The sequence below is a fragment of the Halichoerus grypus genome, chromosome 9 (genome assembly GCF_964656455.1).
Source record: "Halichoerus grypus chromosome 9, mHalGry1.hap1.1, whole genome shotgun sequence".
Lineage (NCBI taxonomy): Eukaryota > Metazoa > Chordata > Mammalia > Carnivora > Phocidae > Halichoerus > Halichoerus grypus.
The window spans coordinates 102,903,756-102,924,198 of NC_135720.1; the positions used below are offsets into that span (position 1 = coordinate 102,903,756).

At 39.8% G+C, this 20,443-nt stretch overlaps 1 protein-coding gene across 1 annotated transcript in view; it reads left to right on the forward strand.

The window, feature by feature from the left end:
• The window catches only part of RCAN2 (regulator of calcineurin 2), a 265,901-nt gene that overhangs the window by 31,509 nt on the left and 213,949 nt on the right, over positions 1–20,443 (forward strand). Inside the window, exon 2 of the mRNA XM_036114415.2 lies at positions 9,820–10,046. Coding sequence (XP_035970308.1) covers positions 9,822–10,046 — 225 coding nt within the window. The 5' untranslated portion in view covers positions 9,820–9,821. The remainder of the gene's footprint in view (positions 1–9,819; positions 10,047–20,443) is intronic.

The window sequence follows — 20,443 nt, forward strand, 5'->3', positions numbered from 1 at the left end:
GGGGGCGGGGGGGGGGGAGATTAAGAAAAGCACAAGGAGCAGCAAAACGAAGTGTCTTAAGAGGTGGGACAAACATGTGACAATGGGGTCAGCCAGGGATGATCTCATCTCAGCGCAGTGCGGCTCGGAGTGGGGTCTGAAGGCAGTGGCCCCAGAAATGACTTCAGGGTGAGTGGCGTGTTGCTAGGAGGGGCTGGGGGCTGGCGGGAGCAAAGCTGAGAAGTGAGGAAAGCTCAAGGAAGTTGGTCAGGGCCACCCCGCCGTCTGTCAATGTCATACGACAGGAGCGGTCAATAATTGCTTGACGCTATTTCATTACTGAGGGAGCCGGAACGTGGGGCCGAGACTAGGGAGAATTTTCCTTCTCGGCCCTAGTGAGACAGTAGGTACGTTTGGACAGGAAGACCGTCATCTTCTCGTAGGGGTCCTGGTTTGCTGGGCTGAAGAACGGTTTTTATTGAATTTGATAGATCTTAGGGAGTTACGGAAGATTTTTAATGTAGAAGTGACATGGTCTTTTAGCTGTATTTGAGGGAAAAAAGTAGCATATTGTATGCAGGGCTCCGAAATAAGGCTATTTCTCTCTCTTCCTCATTCTTTGCCCTATTGCATTAAAAAGAGCTTACAATCAAGCGGATCATCCTCTGCTAATCTTATCAGAGAGAGTGCTACCTGCCTCCTTGGCCTCCTAATGAGTTCTGAGCAGCTTTCTAACCCTCCCCCTCCCCCTCTGAGCAGCCTTCCAGTCTGCCTTTACTTTCTTTCTTAGAAGGTCTGAACAACTCTGACCCTTCTTGGCTGGATTTTCTCAGAGGTGGGGTGCCCCATCTCTCCCTCTGTGCTCTAGATCCTTTTCACTGTGTTTCTCCCCAGTGCTCTGAAAGCAGAAGGTGAAAGATGACAGGATAAATCTGACTTTAGCTACCATAGCAACCTTCACCTGCCTTGCTGCTCACTTTTTGAAGTGTTACCCTCCTGTGAAAAGTTATTTTGCATATAATTGCTAGGCTCATCCAGAGGCTTGGGGCTTTCTTTAAACTGCTTCTGATAGCAATAATGAAAGGATGGTCTTGTGCCTCCACACTGGGCTCAAGAATACAGAGTCCACAATGGTGCACACGCATGGTTGCTCATTCCCCTTTCATTCTTCCTGTTCTTAAAAAAACACGCAGTAAGAAATGGTGAATCTGAGGCAATGTTATACAGGCTGATTTGAGCTGCCATTTACAAATGGCTCAGGTTTAAATACTTAAATCAAGTTCTATGAAATGTTTAGATTACTATCCAGTTATAAAGACTGTGCTTGATCTCTTCACTTGACCCCAGGAACCTCTCTCTCCATCACTTCCTGTTGTGTACTGTGCTCCCAGTGGCTGAGCCATACACTCCACATTATAGTTCCCTTGCCCTCTGGCTTGCGATTGGGTCTGGCCAATGGAAGGTGCCAGCAGGTCACAGAAAGAGCGCAAGATGGGGATATTTATCCCTCTAGTTCCCTCTTTGTGGTGCCACCGTGGATTGGCTCTACCCCTCAACCAAAGGTCTGTCAGGGGTCTTCTGCTTGAAGCCCCTGGTGTGTCCCCATTCTGAAAAACCCCCTCCCCTCTTCCCACCTCTTGAGGTCTAGGGATAGTGCTAGCCCAGGGTTTTGAAATATCTTTTGTGGTTTCCTTATCCCCTGCCCACACTTCTGCAAACAGCTGCATTATTAAACTCTTTTCAAATGATCCAGTTTGAGTATGCCATCTTTTTCCTACTGGGACCTTGACTAATACAATGATCAAAGCTCTTCTCTTTTGGATGGTATGTTCTAATTATTGCTTATTTTATTTAATAAATTTGGGGTTCATTGTAGGTCATTCTTTGTAGAAATAGATTTTCCTGTCGTGAAGAACAACCTCCTCAATCCTCCCACCTTTCATAAAAGATGGTGTTTTCTCTACTTGACTCTTCTCTTGCAACAAGTCTATTTGAAACGTGTTTTCTTGATGATGTCAGTTAGTATTGTGGGAGTGGAATACAAATGCCCTATCTGTTTGTTCCATCTGACCCTGAGTAAATTTGAGATTCTTCTTTCCCTTTTTATTTTGCCCATTGGAAGAATATTCAGGATTTGCACATCTTCCTGGGAGACCGTGGGCATTAAAACCCTGCATGCACATTATTCTGGTCAAGTTTGTAGACCCATCACTTCTATAGATTCCAGTACAAAAGGAGATGATGGAAATGACTCCTCCTCCTCCCCAATTTCACCAAAATTCCTGAGAAGCTGCTTCCTTGGGAAACTGAATTAATTGAATTATTTTCCTGTGGGAGCTTAAGGTAGAACAGTGGTGCCAGAAGGTGTCCTAAAGGGAGCCATGACTGAGGAATATGGATAATTTCCTTTGAAAACCATGAGTGGAAAACTGCATGTTCCTGATTCTTTCAGGACTGATCCCAAATGGTATCAAGAATAGCATGAAGTTCACGCAACTCAGCAGGTGTGAAAATTCTGCCACCGAATTAAATAGGTCCCATTATATTTCAGAAAGAGCTCTAATGGGTTTCTACGGAGCAGAGCCTAAGAATATCATGTCTCTCCTTTGTATGTCAGGATGGCTCGGATGGTTTGTTGTTACTAATATTATACTTCAGTCTCCCTTTAAGATGGACAAAAATGATCAAAAGGCCTGGTGTATCCCTAAGAAGGTCTAGATATTAAAATACCAAAAGGGCATCAAAAAGACCTACCCATTAGGCCAGACCAAAAATGATAGCTGAGGATATGATTTAATTTAAAATGATTATTGTTGTTCATATAAAAGTTTTCTTCTTTGTCCCAGCTATCACTAAAGGATCAATTTTAGAGCCAAAAGGATTTTAAACACTGTAAAACTTAGAGTTTTCTATTCTTTGAAAGTTTGAATTGGATTCATTTAACCTTATATTCAACTTAAAAAAAAATAGCTGTAGACATTTCTTCTCTATTAATGCAACATTGCATTCTTAGTTGTTATCCTTACTAGTCAATTTGGCATTGTCATATTTAAGTTCCTCCAAACCAACAAACCTCCCATAATCCCTTGACTTGTTTTTCAGTCAAAATTGAACTTAAAGTCAAAGTGAATTATTCATTAATCATTTCCAGCTATCCTCTTTCCTTATTTATCCTGCTTAGATGGCCATAGCATGGAATTGAGGTATTTTTTTTCCTGTTTATTGCTCTTATTGCAAAAAGTCTTACATTCCTGTTCTTCATTTAAAAAGCAGACAAGTTAAATCTTTAACATTCTTTTGTCTAAGGAAAAAGAAACCCAGTGTAAGTTGCTTTTTTTTAAGTCTAGCTCATTTTCCCCCCTTTGTGGATCATTATTTACTGTTTAAAAAATTCTTACTTTCTGGTTTGAGTAACCTGGAAAATGAAAACTATAGGCAGATATGAGTATCAAATTAAAGATTTCAACACTGGAGAAAGCTTTTGTTTAAAGGTTATAAATCTCCCTTTCTTGAGCATCGTTAAACCCAGAGAGAAATAGTAACCTCTTTTGTGTATTTTTTTCTAATCATGGAAAGATAAAACTCTCCAGGTGAGAAGAGACCATAACAGAAATGCCAGCCAGCCAGCCCCCTAGTCCTTGGATTCTCTCTGGGACATTCCGCTGGATGTTTGTCACCTGCTCTGTGGAGCTTACTCAGTGGCTGTCACCGATATAAGTTGCTCACTAAGACATGAGGCAGGACATTTCTGTTTCAACCTGAATTGTTGAAAGATCCATGGCACCTTTCATTAAACTGTATTCTTTCTCCTTGGTTTGACTTCTTTCTTAGCACCATATACAAAAATTCTATTTCCTCTTTCAGAAGTTGAAGGCAACTATGACTTCACTCAAGACTCCCTTCCTCTGCTTTCCTAGGCTATGTCTTCCCATGCCCCTGTTTTTCAGATGACATGACTTTTGGCCCCTGGATAAGCCTAAATAATGTCCTTAGAAAGACTTCTAGTTTTTCTGTAGTGAGTGGTACTCAGAATTGACCGTGATGTTCTCTCCATGTTGAGGGGACTCAAGATGAGATTACTACCACCCTAGCCCTTCCAAGGTGGTGTTAGCCTTTTTATAGGGCACACCTCACACTATTAATGGGATGATTTTACTTGATAGTGAAGCTAGTATAAATATGAGTATCTCCATGGAGGTTTACAATCTGGTTTTTGTTTTTATATTTTTTTGTTTTTGTTTTGTTTGCCATGGCTCTCTGCTGTTCTCATGGGATTATTTGTAATTACCCCTCCTTTTATATACAGACTTATATAAGACTTTCTTTTTTTTTTAAAGATTTTATTTATTTGTTAGAGAGAGAGAGAGAGAGCGCGCGCGCAAGTAGGGGGAGGGGCAGAGGGAGAGGGAGAAGCAGGCTCCCCGCTGAGCAGGGAGCCCAGCACCCCAAGACTTTCTAGACCAGAAACCCTATGAGCAAATGCATGGCTTCCCATTTGCATGAGATATACCCTATTTCCAGAAAGGTGGAATTTTTTTAGAATTCTGAATTCAGAAATCTGAATCTCATGCGTATTGATAACACTGTGACAATAATGATATCCAACAGAATCAGATGCCTCTATGAAGTCCCTTCTCCTGGGTTTAAGTGTACCAAATAAATGTTTGCAGGGAATGAAAAGTAGTGGTTTTGGAAAGCTGAAATCCTTGTGTAGAAACCCAGCAATACATTATTCTTGTTTATTGAGGGAGAATTTATTCCCTTATCTGTGCAATAAACATTTATTCATTTGCTAATTCTTTGATACTATGGGCATCTTTAAGTTTCAGGTGACTAGTCTTCATAGTAGGAGCTGTACCATCTTCAAGTCTTTTAATGTTTAATTAATAAGTGCTGTAAGGTTATCTGAGGATCTTGGGTAAAATCATTTTCACATTATAGCAAAATAGTGAAATAGTTGAAAAATCTTCCTGTCTTCAAGCTTCCTCCTTCATTAAAATGAGTCAAATTCAAGCATTTATATTCTCATTGCTACTAACTTTGTAGGATTATAACCATTATGTGTTGTTAGTGGTGTTTGGGAGGGACAGGATTGTTTGTTTTCTATTTTAATTGCTCCTTTTTGTGTTACAGTCATCATTCCCTCCTACTGGAGTCACCAGCCACACTCCTACCAAATATTGGAGCAGCAGCTCTATTCGTTTCTCATTTTAATGATATGGGCTTAACCCTCATGGACATTCACGTGTTCATACACTTAACAGTAGGGATGGCAACCACCTCCATAGGGCCAGGTTCCTCTGCTATTGCCTTGCTCTGGATGAGCCGAGAAGGAGTAATAAATAGCTTTAATTCACATATTATTTTGGAGGCTTCAAAAGACATTCATGTGCTTCATCTCATTTGACGGTCATACTTGACCATAAGATAGACAAAGTCATGTTCTTTCTCCATTTTGCTGATGTGAAGACCACAGTCCAGAAGGCACGCAACACTGAGAAGGAGTGGAGCCTAAGTGTCCCTGTGGGGCCCCTTCCAGCATCTCATAAAGATGTGTCTTCTCTGCATGTGAAGAAGTTTTGAGGTTCTTCCAGGGGACCCTTTATATTTTAATAGTGAATAATGGTTTTCTTTTACCAGATGCACATGATGATGGAAATTTATGCTTTCTAAATATCAAATAACAGAAGAATGGTTAAATAAATTATGACAGATCCATATACTGGGATACTATGTGTCTATTAAAATTAGTGTTTTCAAAGAATGTATAATGGTACAGGGAACTGCTCTTGATTTTATCAATGTTTCGAGAAAGAATTGGGATACGAAACAGCAGGATCCCAATTTGTTTCAGAAATTATATGTGTGAAAAAGCACTAGAACTAAATATACCAAAACATTAGTACAATTTTCTCCAGATAGTAGGATTATGGTTTGCTTTTATTTTCTTTTTAAAATACCTTTCTGAATTTTTCCGTTCTTTTCTTCAGTGAACTTGTATAATTAAAAAACAAATGTTATTTTAATTACACACTGCAGATTTTTCATTTTAGCTAGAGGAATCCTTTGAGTGGTTCTTGCTATCTTCCATTTATAAAATTCCATTTTATAAATCTAACCTTAACATCGAAGTGAGTAGGTTGTTTTCAGTATTAGTGGATACATTTGAAGTAAGTATCATTCATGTATATATTTTAAGTTGACTACTATAACTCATTTGCTTGTCTGTTATTTTTTGAACATGACTCCTTTTTACATAATTCATTAATTCCGTCAAACATCATTTTGAGGCCTTTCTATATGAACCAGGCTGAAGATACACCGATGAAGACAGGTCAGTCTCTCTTCTCAAGAGACACCTAGACTAGTAAAGCAGTAAGCACAGTGCAGGATGATCCGTGGGAGAAGGCTGTGCAGGGCGCTCAGGGCGGGCAGAGGAAGGAGGCCATGTTCACGGGCCAAGGGGGAGGTTGGGAAACCTTCCCAGAAGAGGTGCCTCTTGAGCTGAAGGCAGCTCTTCTCTTGCGGATGACCAGCCTCAGACTTAGAAGTAAGAATCATACATGTAAAGGCAATGGTTGCTTCAAAGTTGTTTTACAACAGTTCAGAGTTTTGAAATGAATTTAAAAAGATAAACTAGTTCTTTGGGGCTCTATAGGACCTTTACATTTCTTTTTAGGAGTTCTTTTGGTCTTCGGAGCTTCCCTTTCTTTCTCTTTGCTTGCGTTTGCTAAAGGTTAGTGGTAATACCAAAGCATAATAATCTTGCTCTGAGATTATCATAATGTCGTGTTTTTACAGCATTTTATATTACTTATCCTTTTATGTAGTGGTTAATGCTGATGTTGATCAGTTCTTCCATTTCTCTTTCATTGCCCCACCTCTTCCTCCTCTGCAGAGGAAGGGAGGCAGAGAGATGTTTTTGTTCTCCTTTTATAAAGATAAACTGAGTCATCGAATGATCGATTGACTTCTTCAGATTACGAGCTGACTCAGTAATGGGACTGGAAAGAAAAATCAGGGTTCCTTTGTACAAAGCTCTGACTTCTAAAATATTTCTCCATATAAGTAGAATACGTTGTTTGCCAAAAATGCATCCACCTTTTAAATCTTTACTGCAAGTAATGAGCTTAAAATAAAGTCTCTTGAAGATAATCGTATTGTTACAGCTTAGAACAGAAGTTAAGGCTATTTGAGTAGATTAAAATGAGCCCTGAGTAAGGCTTAATATTCCATCTATTTAATTAATTAGTTCAGCAATGGATTTTTATTTCTTTCGGAAAAAGAGTAATTGAAACATTCTCGGAAAACATTTAGGAACATTTTGGGATCAGTTTTGATTAATTTAAAATTTTTAAATAAGAGGGACAGGATTAAAAATAAAATCAGTATTGACACATAATAGCTATACTTCATGCTACTGGATGATTCTGACTTCATTATTAAGAGGTTTCCTATAGGGGCTCCTGGTTGGCTCAGTTGGTTAAGCGACTGCCTTCGGCTCAGGTCATGATCCTGGAGTCCTGGGATCGAGTCGCGCATCAGGCTACCTGTTCTGCGGGGAGTCTGCTTCTCCCCCTGACCCTCCCCACTCTCATGCTCTCTCTCTCATTCTTTCTCTCTCAAATAAATAAATAAAATCTTTAAAAAAAAAAAGAGTTTTCCTATAATCCATTGATGAAAATTATACTATTTTAATGCTCTTAGTAATTATTCTTACTATTAAAGTAATTAGTACTCTAATAATAAATGATGGTTATTATGCATATTACAGTAAATATTTGAAACAACAGTATAAATATGAATATGAAGGAAAACAAATACAAGTATTGCATTCAAATATTTGTAATTACAAATATTTATATATTTTGGATTAATTACAGAATAAAACAAAGTTTGAAAGCTGTACTATATTTTTATTTAAAACAAATACTTTGGGACACCTGGGTGGCTTAGTTGGTTAAGCGTCTGCTTTCGGCTCAGGTCATGATCCCAGGGTCCTGGGATCAAGCCCTGGATTGGGCTCCCTGCTCTGCGGGGAGCCTGCTTCTCCCTCTGCCTGCAGCTCCCCCTGCTTGTGCTCTCTCTCTCTCTGTCAAATAAATAAATAAAATCTTTAAAAAAAATTTAAAAATCAAATCAAATAAATACTTTGTTGATTTAAATATAGCAAATGCATTAACTGGAATTTTAAGAACTTTAAAATACAGGAATGGTTCTATTATATTTTATGTGGAATAACATTTTTATTTACCACAATTACAATGATCTGCTTTTAGAGTTATTACCTCAAATTTTTAAATTTTTGGCTCCTGTCCCAACCGACCCAAGATTTTATATGAAATGCATATTTATATTACCATCAAGTGATGCTTATCAGGTTCCCACTTGGGCTTTGTTTCTAGGAAAAATAGAAACAGAAAAACATAACTTCATCACCCGAATGATATATTCAGAGTTCAAGAGAGACATACACGGGAACCCCTACTTGTCTGGGGATCAGAATTTGGGTCTAACAAACGTCATGAGGGCAGAGAGATATTCTGTGGCACCCACCCATCTGTCCTGTACTCGGCAATGCTGGGACTGGGGAAATGGAACTTACTGAAGATGACCCAGCGGCCACATTAGAGGTGTCTGTCGGTCTCACTTGTGTACCCATGGACAAATTATTTCACCTTCAGGGCTTCTAATTACTGAGCATGACAGGCATGAAAATAGATACAAAAGAAAAATGTAGATACTGTCCTCAAAGTATGTGGGGAGACTGATAAAATCTATTATAATGTGTCAGTATCAAAAAATGATAAAACTCTCCAACTGGCTGCAGCTGGGTAGAATTTTCAAATGTTGGAGTGAAGAAATAATAGAATGAATACAGCTAGGTAAGATGAATACTAGAAAGTTCTGTGATGGGGCAATGAGAAAAGGGAATCTGTATCTATATAATGTGGATTAGCCAAGATAGTACTTATTTTCAAAATCCAGGATTCACAAATTACTTAGAGTAATCATGCCAGGCAGAAGGCAGGTGTGTGTGTGTGTGTGTGTGTGTGTGTGTGTGTGTGTCTTCATTATGGATAAACCATTAACTATTAGAGTTACCACAATGAGGATTCGGGTGGTGATGAAGTAGATTGTACTTCCTGAAATACAGACTTGTACTGATTTTGTCCTGTTTCATTTCTGTGGTCCAGGGAAGTAAGCTCTGGTGCCAAACTCTCTGGGTTTGAATTCTGGTCCTGCCATTTTATCATTGACATAGTAAAAGTTACTTCCTTGCTTTGTTCTTCAGTTTTTCCATCTGTAAAATGGGGATAACATTGGTACCAATCTCACAGACTATTGTGAAAATTTAATAGGTTAGTTGATGCATGTTGATCATTTGGAACAGTCCCTGGAACTCGATAAAGGACAGGCATTAGTAGTAGTGGTGGTGGGAGTGGTATATAATTCATCCTCTAACTCGTCAAAGCCTTTCCTGAGTCTGTTTGATTTTCATAAGGAAGCAAAGGCTCATATAACTTTCCCGGGTCCCATATCTAGCAAATGTTGGGCAGCTGAGCTAGAGCCCCCAGCCTCCAATTCATATCTTGGTTAAGTGGGGTTTTTTGACCATAGAGCTGACTGGATTGTTGCCTGGAGGCAAAGCTGGATGGGAAATAGTGACTCAGAGATCAAGGGGGTAATGTGAACTTTCTGGGTCTTCCCCCTTCTCATAGTCCCTGCTTCTAATCACACTCCCCTGCGCTGCCCCACACACTCCAGAACCGTGGTCTTAGAACCAAGTGTGAAGGAATCAATGTCTACTCTAACACATGTCCGTCTTTGTGTCCTCAGGAATGAGGGGAGAATCTTACTTCATTGGAATGAGGAGCCTGGGGCAGCAGGGGCACATCCCAGAGGATGGAGGACTTTTCTTGCTCTGCTGCATAGACAGAGACTGGGCTGTAACTCGGTGTTTTGCAGAGGAAGCCTTTCAAGCAATCACTGACTTCAACGACCTCCCCAACTCATTGTTTGCGTGCAACGTTCACCAGTCAGTGTTTGAAGGAGAAGAGAGCAAGGTAATGAGCCTTTTTTGCTCCAAAGTCATGGGGAGATGTGGCATTATCCCAAAATATTTCCATGGCTTATTTGTGATTGATGTTTTGAAGTTTTGGAAAATGTGTGGTTGGCTCTATTCTTGGCATGCATAGCAGGAGGAGAAAAACCTATTCTGTTATCAACTAACTGTGACAAGGTTGTAGATGTTGAATTAGATCTCATCCTTAGAGCCTCACTGGCCTATCTAACAGAGCAAGTGGTATTAGGAATAGCGATTGCAGGAGATACCCCTTGGGCTAGGAAGCAGATGTTGTTTAAAAAAGTTTTATTTTTTCCTGTTCTGCCAAAACCATGATTTGCCTTTCTCAAAATGGCGCAAGCTCTCTTGTACCCCTACCCCTCCTGCAGTTTGGTGAATGTTCCAAACATAGCTGTGAGCTGAGTCCTACAGGTGTTATTAGAAAGGTAAGTTGGCCGGTCATCTGAGTCTTGCTTTGCTCAGTGACACCACACAGGGTGGAATTGTTAAGTGTGTGGTAAGAATTTGAGGAAAAGTTGTTGATTTGAAATGATTGGGCAATGAGGTTGTCTGTGTACAAGTATTTTCCAGAAAATGAAGTTTCTCATTTTAAGAAACAAACTTGATTCAATGTAAGTATTCTTGGAAATCAGAGTTAAATATTCTGCTTGGAGATCTTTTTAAATGCATTTAGATTTCTCTGACCTTTTTAGTGGGGTCTCTGAATAGATCAAACCTTCCCTGTGGATGTGGATTTCTAATTGCAAACACCCACTATTATAGTATATTATAAAACATGGGCAACATCTTTTGGGGAGAAGGGCCTTTTTTCCTAACCTAAAGTATATGCCTCTGTGTGAGATGTAAGAGTAGGATTTATGATTGCCATTTCACAGACTTGGGCTGATTTTGCCAATTGCTGAACTCCAAACTCCTTTGCCTGAAAACGATTACTGGAAGTCTTTTTTTTCTTTTTTTTTTTAACCTGTATTTTATTGGTTTTGTAAGCAATTCTGATAGCCTGGAGGATTAGGAATTATAAAGATAATTTTATATTGATATTACTTTGGAGTTGAACATTAAAATGATAGGCTAAAAATAGCTTGAAGTCCAAGGCCTTAGATGTGAGTAGAACCTCCAGTGTTGTGATCCCTTGACTATTTGGAGTAAGAAAATGGCACATGATCTCTTTGAAAGAAACTGAGAATTTTGCTCTTGGATTGTAACCAGTTTTTAACACAGATTATAATTTACTCAGAGTCAGTAATTTCCCCCCTGAAATCTGCCTGACATTAACTATGAAATAAGATTCTGTGTTTTCTCATTCTATCATCTGTTTATCTAAATAAATCAACAATTAGAAGGATTTTCCTTAGAGGCCAAAAGAGGATTTTGATTCTTTCCTGATTAAATACTTCCTGGTAGATTGAAACAGTAAGACCTAGGGAGAGTTTATCCCGTTCTGGAGTGCTGCTCAAGCATGACTGATCTACTGAACCAGGATTGGTTATATAGGAAGACAGAAGCTTGGGGAGAGTTCCCGCATCTATTCTGATACTCTGATCTGTGATTGAATCATGGATTACAGAATACTCTCGTTTAATTTGTATACAAAGTGGTACATTGCAGCTTGACCAAAGTATTTGGTTTTAAAATGACCTCGATAAAATATTGAGTTGAAATCAACAAGATGTAGTTCAATGGAGCCAGTTTCAAATTATTTAGACCACATTTTTATAGCCAAGGAGGTGAATTTTATAATTGGCCAATGTCTACATAATTAGACTTATTAAATCAGATAGAAAGTCTTCTACCCTGAGTGATTTTATGGCTCCCGTTTGAGGAAAGTCTATGGGATATCAAATAATCTGATCTAGATTCAGTTTTGATTCAACTCTATGTACTAACTATATATATATATGGTTAAGGATGACAAAGCAAGATGATCAGATACCAAATGAGTTGACAATAGCAAGGAGGCATGATCATGGGACACTGGAAAAATGTATTTGGGGAGCTTGGGACCCCTCATTTTCCCTGCAACATCTTTCTCTTTAAGTTCTAGACCTTTATAATCTTCCTTTTTCCTCCATTGTTTTTCAGTATCTTAACAAAACTCATTTGTTTTGTATGCCAATCTCTCAGGAAATTCTTCCACAATGTTCAAAGTTCATGAATCTAACTCACAAAGTCTGATGATCATTATCTTTCCCAAAGGGTGGACATTTTAGGCACCGTGCTAAGTTGGTGAAGAGATATTTTTAGGTGGAGGGAAAAGGAACAAGAAGCATTTCTAGCACTCCTGCATTTGCCCGTGGACAAAGATGGCCATGGTGATGTTCTAAAATATTTGGCCTTGGGAAGATGCACTTAGCAGCCTGAAGTTTTACCAGGGGGTAAGGCATTGGAAATGATGCTTAGTATTCATTGCAGAGGTCCAGGTGGGTAGCTGGCAACATATAGAACTTGTTAGGGCAGCGTCCTTTCTTTCTTGGCACAGTCTACTTCTGGTTCATTGTTTCTTGATATTGATGGACTATAGTTTAGATTGTTTCTTGCAGTTATTATAAAGCATACATTTTTAACTTCCTTAGCTGGGTAGGAATTTAAGCTTTTGCTTTCTGACTATCATGAATGAGTCTTGCACCAATCTCTTCTCTGTCTTCCCACCTGTCTGAGATGATTTTTCTGAACTCTTCTCCTTTTTGAACTAATTTGGAAGCCACTAAATTGGACTATTAATATAGGTAACACCACAGGATATGATCTTATTATGCTTGTTTCTGTTTATCAAAATAATAAATATTCTGATAAGTTCCTTTTTGCTATCCTGTTTATCCTATTCTGACACCTAAAGAACATTTTAAAAACTGTTTTGTGAAAATTGTTCACTCCAATTTTCTGTTAGGCAGAATTCTGTGAGATTATATTTTGATTTGATGCTTTTTGCAAGGAGTGAGCACATACTTCAGAGTGGCTTGTTGTGGTCCAGATGGTTGAGATTTGTTTATATAACACAGAAGAGAACTGGAGCTGGAGGAAATTGGCATCTGCAACCAATAAATGCAGATTGCTGTTTGCATGCTACAGCTTGAAACATAAATATTTTTGTAGGAAGCACATTTAGAACTGGGATCTTCACAGCATGCAACACCTAAAAGTTACTAGGGTTCATTTCCCTTTGGCATGCTCCCCTGGGTTTGCCTTTCTGGATCCAGCTGGACTGCAGAGACTCATCTTGAGACAGGTGAGGCTGGAGGGATACCCTGGGGGCTGCCCTGCATCTGTCCTAAAGATAGGTGAGGGTTTGCTCAATGGGATATTGGCATTCACTAGTAGCTAAAGGAGAACAGGGAAACAACCACCATGAAACATTTAGTCAAATGCAATTCAGTAAGGAGAAGCCTGACTTGATAATGGCCTCCAAAATGATGCATTTATTCAGTTTAATAATAATAATAATCAGCAATAATAGCAGCAAATATTTATGTAGCATATAGCAAGGTGCCAGGTGCTCTTCCAGATGCTTTACAAACAGTAAAGCCTTTAATTGTCACGACAACCCAATAAGGGTGGTGTCTTTCTGCTTCTCTACCTCCTGAGCCTATATCAGAGTTGTCTTCCCTGGACCCCTCTGCCTGGTTCTGCCCAATGTGTAAGCAGAAGTGACCCGTCACTTCCAGGTCAAGCATTTAATTACGAATGTTTGACCCTGAAGAATGTTCTTTTCACGCTGCTGGGGCAACTGGCATTGTGCCAGGTGGTGCCTGCTCAGGCAGTTTGGGTTGTGGGGTGAGGAGAGTGATGACACAGAGCAGAGTCCTGGCCAACCCATGAGGAACATGTAACATGACAAGAAAAAAAAAAAAAAAAAGCCTTTGTTGCTTTAAACCACTGGGAGTTGGGGGTTTATTCTTAAGAGTGTAACTTAGATACAGTAAGCACAAGTCCTCTCGACCTTTAATTCTAGTTCATTACCCACCATACCTCACCATTTCTAAACTCTACTATGGAAAACAGGTTCTAGAAATAAATTTGGCCATCCACCAGCATGAACATTCAAGTAAAAGAATATAAGGCAGAGAACTCAGGTAATTCAATAGCAAGACTCAAGGTAAACGTAAATGCGTTGGTTGAGTCCAAATCAGTTCGGTTGTAAATGTGTAGCAAAGGATAAACAAGAAGATGATTTACTGTAGTTTAAGCGTCGCTGAAGATACGTTGAAAAAATAAAAAATGAAGTAGTCTATAGTGACCTGAGGGTGGGAAATGATAACTGAGCATTTGTTTTAAATACTAAAGCAGTTAACAGTTAAATTAGCTACCACGTATTTAAGGAACACTTGCAAGTTTCACTGTTTTTCTTGTGCTATTCATCCTTGATAGGTGAAAGTGACATTTACAAATAGGTTTGTTGCTTTAAAGAAGATCTAAATTGTAAAAAAGACAGTGAGTATCATTGTACTCAGTTAAGTTATTCCCGTTTTGTCTTTTCTCTGGACGATGACTGGGAACCATAATTAGTCACCGTTAATCACTTGGGGGCACCTGCCAGATGAGCGTCCCAGCGTGGGGCAGATTTGAAAGCTGCTGTAGGACATTCCCCGGAACCTTAACCTTTCCTAAAGTGACTGAAATATTCCAGAGGCATATTTAGTGTCCTGCTTCTCCACAGCACTGAGTGACCCCCTGGGGCTCAAGCGTCTGACAAGCCACTCTAAATGCCCCACTTAACTACCTGAAAATAATCGAGGCAGTGGAAAGAATTAAGCCTGATGCATACAGAGTTGAGAGTATTTGGTTTCTGTGCCAAAAAGCAGGTGAGCATATATTCTCGATGGCACCTGGGAAAAACGGCTGCCATGTTCCAATTAGTCCAGGATAATATTAAAGAGGGACAGGAAGCTTTTTTCCCTTCTTGGAAAAATGAAGGTACTTGGAAACCGTTTCAGATGGTTTCCATCTGAGCTGCGGCTAGCTCATACAGTGACCCTGTGAATGATGAGAAGGTGTCCCTGTGGGCAGAAGCAATCTTAGGACATACTGCCTGGGCCAAGATGGGTGAATTTGAAAAAATGGTGCCATTTTCCCTGAGCTGAAGGGGTGGATGCAGCCCTGAGCAGTTGTGAGTGGCTTCACAAGTGGAGGGCAGGCTCGGTTTCATTCTCTACTTTCTTCCCAGGCCAGGAGCCCCCGAAAAGTGCACACAAGACACAACCATCCCAGTGGCCCTAGTCATAATGGACAATTTTCAGTTACTTCAAATTTAAAAGGATGTATAAATTTGAGGATAACTGTTGAGTTGTGTCGCCTAAGAACTTCCTTTTTTTAAGAGGCAGTTTCAGAGCTGGAGCCCCAGGGAAGAGCAGAGGAAGGGGCTTTATTATTATTTTTCCTTGCTTCCACCAGCTAGAAATGGCATTGGCTTCACCCTACCTTTATGGACTTCTTTGATTCTGTTCTTAGGTCAGTGGTCTGAAATTCTGGACCTGTTCAGAGATAACCAGAGAAAGTCAGAGAGTTTGGACGTGAACTTTAAAGCAACACCCAGGTATCCTTCACAGCAGGCCTGACATTTAGCTCCATGGATGAGATCAGTGTGATATGGATGAGCTGAGAGCCAATCGCATTAATATCGTATGATCTTTGCTGTATGAGAGTGGGGTTATTAGTGCATTGCTCATACTTCACTGTTATCTACTCATTTATAATTACCTACCCATTTATAATTTTGCATACAGTGTTCAACCATATTCTCCTGCCTTTTAAGAAGAATGGATATATAGAAACAGAACCTGTGTAGTTTTTTTTTTTTTTAAGTTTGATCAATTTCTGGTGATGTTTTGGTAATATGTTTTGCTGGGGATGTTTTATTATACAACATAACCATTGTTTAAACTATAAACACCATAATCTTCCATCCATGTTTTGAGGTGGAGACCCATTGATCAGATACATGACATGGGTAAGATTTTTCATCAAACATGTTGAAATATCATATCTTGTACTTTGTTCAAAGCCTACAATTTCCCCCCATATTTGCAGCTATTACTAACTCCAGGTCATTTAGTCTATTATTTATGCATAGAATACACTGCCTCATATGATGGTCTGGTCTTACATTCCAGCTGGATGATTGTAAGTGTCTTGAGGGCAATAGAGCAAGCTCATGATTCTTCTGCATCCTGTAACCTCCCCCGAGGTCCTGGATATAACGTGGGCACTTACACACTTACACCCTGTGTGAGGACTTTGGATCTAGATCCTGCCTCTACTGCATACTAGTTAGGTGATCTTGGCCGACTTAACTTCTCTGAATCTCCGTTCTCTCTTTTCTAAAATGGGGTTGACCATACCTTCTTTATAGGTTTGTTATGTGGTGAAATGAGGTGAAATGGGTAAGAGGAGGTGGTAAAACGCTAGGTCTTCTTGGTAAACATTGGTTCCCTTCCCCATTCTCTTTCATCCCCCTCCCCACTACCCAGCCTGTGACTCTCTGTCCCTGGTTCCAGGAAGGAAAGCCCAGATGGCCCATGGAGGTGGAGGTAGGAAGAAAGGCTGGATTTAGCCACTCTTTGTAGAATCCTAATGAAGTTGTGCTTTGCTAGGAAAGCCTTGGGTTTCAAGAAAGTTTAATTTCAGCCTTTGCCACATGAAAACTGTTTCTGTGTTTGTTCTAGGATACATGTTGTTCAGGGTTTCCCAAATAAGGTTCATGTGTTGTTTCTTTCAGAACATAGTACTGAGAAAACTTTGTTTACTTTGGGGAACTGGTATTTTTCTCTCTAGGAAGATTATGTAACTTACATGTTTTTTTTTTCTTAGCTTCCAGGAAGCTCAAATTAAAAATTAATACTCAGTCATGGCTACTGTATTTATTCTTAGTGATCTTGATATTCTGTTTCTTTTGGAGTAACCTAATTATGCATAGGTATAATGCAAGAACATTTTCTGAATTATCTCATCAAACTTTGCTCATATCTTCATGAGAACTTTAACTATTGTGTCTTTAAATATATAAGGAGACTGGCCAGGAGTCACTAAGGTTATATTTTGCAGACGTTTTAAATGCTACTATGAATAGAGAAAAACAAATCACCTAAATTAGTAGAGTATATATTTTTAGAATAATATATACACATTTTTTTGCTGTAATTCATATTGTTTGGAAGAATGGTTTTAACATATCTTCAAGGAAAAAAATGTAACATGGCAATCACAGTTAACAACACCTCCCACTGCACATGTGGGCTTTGTGTGTTTAGAAAAGCACCTGGTCACATAACTTCAGCTTGACTCTTAAATCTGACTGTTATTCTGATATTTAATTGGTGAGAAAACGAACACATATAAGCCATTTGAGGATATGTGTATTTAAGTTTGAGCTTCTAACGTTATCAGTCTAGTTTTGACTCCTAAACACCTAGAGCCAAATTATTTCATGGGAAGGTGCTCTGGTTTCAATGCCTGATCCTTGAGAATTATATTCTTTCCTTCAAATAGATTATATTCCTCCTTGGTACTACATTCTCTCCAGTCGTAAGACTTGGACCAGAAGTGCATTTTAAATTTATCGCTATGTGGATGAAGTTCGAGGTTTTGCGAGGAGCATAGAAGAAGAAAAGAGTTTAGCACTTCAAATAGTTTCTTTCAAAATTTTCAGAGGAACGAGCCTTCAATGTGAAAAATTTGGTACCAATAACTAGCTTTCATTAAATTTGCTTCCTACCCCTACTCCTGCTCTAAATGTGGGAGTCAGGGGGGGCGGTCATCATGATTTAGAAAGAGGGGGGAAGGTGAGTTTACATTTGGTTTCCTGGCCCTGCCCTCGCCCTGCTTCCTGTTGACAAGTGGGCTCTCAGCTCCATTGGGGTTGTCTTTCCCCTAAAGGAACTTCTCTGAGTTTACATATCTAAGCAACTACGATCTCTTTCAAAAGGACTCCTCTTTGGGCATCCCTGATAGCATGCTTTGCAGTGTTTTGAGTGATTTGCAAAGCCTTCATATTTAGGGTGGGTTTGAAGTTGTGGAAACAAACTTAGAGCCGTGTATGGTGATTCAGGGGGGTAACCAACCCTAGTAAAATAATTTTTATTTAAAAGCAATATACCATAATGAAAAATCGCTACAAAATAATAGGAATAGTTTTCTTTTGGTGATTGGGACCTGACTTTGGGGAATTCCAGAAATACACAATGAAAGCATTGTTGCAACAAGGTCACCTTTTTGAAAAAGAAACAGTCTTACATGTAAGACCTAGTGTATTGAATAGGATGCAGTTGTTTTTTTTTTTTTTTTTAATTGTATCTATTTATAATGCCCCCAGCCTTGACTTTCAAACCCCTGTCTCTGGCTTTGTTTCTTGCTGAACAGAGCAAGCCTTAAGAACAAGTACATTGGCTCTGTGGTGTGGGAAACATCGTGTTCCCAAGTATCTCCTACAGTGCTCTATAGTCTTTTGGACTTGAAGATTATTTTTTTCATTTTTTTAAAAAATTCAATAGCCAACCTGTTAGTTTCAGATGTAAAGAGTTCAGTAATCCATCAGTTGCATATAACACTCAGTGCTCATCACATCACATGCCCTCCTTAATGCCCATCACCCAGTTACCCCATCCCCCCACCCATGTCCCCTCCAGTAACCCTCGGTTTGTTTCCTATAGTTAAGAGTCTCTCATGGTTTGTCTCCCTCTCCAATGACTTCCCATCAGTTTTCCCTCTCTTCCCCTATGATCCTCTGTGCTGTTTCTTATATTCCACATATGAGTGAAACCATATGATAATTGTCTTTCTCCGATTGCCTTATTTCAGTCAGCATAATCCCCTCCAGTTCCATCCATGTCGATGTAAGTGGTAAGTATTCATCCTTTCTGATGGCTGAGTAATGTTCCATTGCATATATGGACCACACCTTCTTTATCCATTCATGTCAATGGACATCTCATCTCTTTCCATAGTTTGGCTGTTGTAGACATTGCTGCTATAAACACTGGGGTGCAGGTGCCCCTTCAGATCACTACTACATTTATATCTTTGAAGATTATTTTCTGATCAAGAATTCCCATCCCTAGAAGATACTATATCCTAAGATATACTTAAGATAAATCCTAAGATGTACAATCTACATACCCAGGGAGGGGCAGTGAGTCATTAGTATGGTGGCAAGGAGAGAGTACTGCATTAATTGAGAAACAAAGGCAGAAGAAAAATTGTTAAATTTCTTTACTACTTACAGCCTATTGACAAGTCCCTGAAACAGGCAGAGTGACATTCCTCTAGGGACTCAGCTGCCTCGATGTTAATACTTTGATAAGGGCAAAAGACAATCTTAGCCCAACCCCCAGGATCCTCTAAGTCTACGTTAACATATAAAAATTCCTTTGGAAACTTCCTTTATCTCAGCCCTCCACCCCAAAGATACATGTCGGCAATCATCCTCCAAGCATATGACCCACCAATGTACATTGGAAGGGTCTCATGACTGAGGGTTTACTACACAATAATAAATGACATTTTCCTAAAAATAGCTAGCCCCCTCAGGATCCTGGAAACCTTGTTTCCAAAATACCTGGGAGGCTTATGCCGCTATCCCTAACCACCTCCCAACTTGAGGGTAGAGAATGGGCCACTCCTCATGACCCCAGTGCAGCTCTTTCTGACCACGGGTCCTGTCCCCGTGCTTTCACAAAACTACCTTTTTACACCAAAGACGTCTCAAGAATTCTTTCTTGTCCATCAGCTTCGAACCCTAACATCTTTCCTACATCATTCATCAGTCTACTCAATCCAACCATCAAATTTTAAACGATTATTGAATATCTACCATGTCCCAAACATTGCTCTTGGCGACTGAGAGTATAAAAATGAATGAGGTGCGAGCCCTCATGAAGCGTTATGTTTCCTGGGGTCTGATAATGATAGCACAAGTCAGGTGAAGTGAGAGATGGAGACGGATACAACATATATAGGAGCACAGGGGAGGGGCACACCTAAGAGGGGAGGGAGAAGCCTCTGGGATATGTTTTTGTTTTTTGTTTGGAGCCCCTCCCTTACCCCTGTACAACAGTCTGGACCCAAATGGACCCATCCTTTGCAGTGCAGTGTGCTGACTGCCATGTCCCGAGGACAGATTTTTCAGCCTGCCTCTTGTGTAATCAGCACTGTTGTCCTGTCTCATAGGCCCTGCTCTGAAAGGACAACTGATGCGTGTGGGTGGCAGAGGGAAAGAACGGACTCTGACTCTGGCAGGGGCTTCCTCAGCAAGCGAACCAGGCCACCATGACTTGCGACGCGTGGATGGAACATTCTATATGTGACCCACGTGTCCTAATTTTCTCCTTCAGTGTGTGACATTTTTGCTTTCCTCAGAAGGTGAGCTGTGAGCTTGCTTCTTTTAAA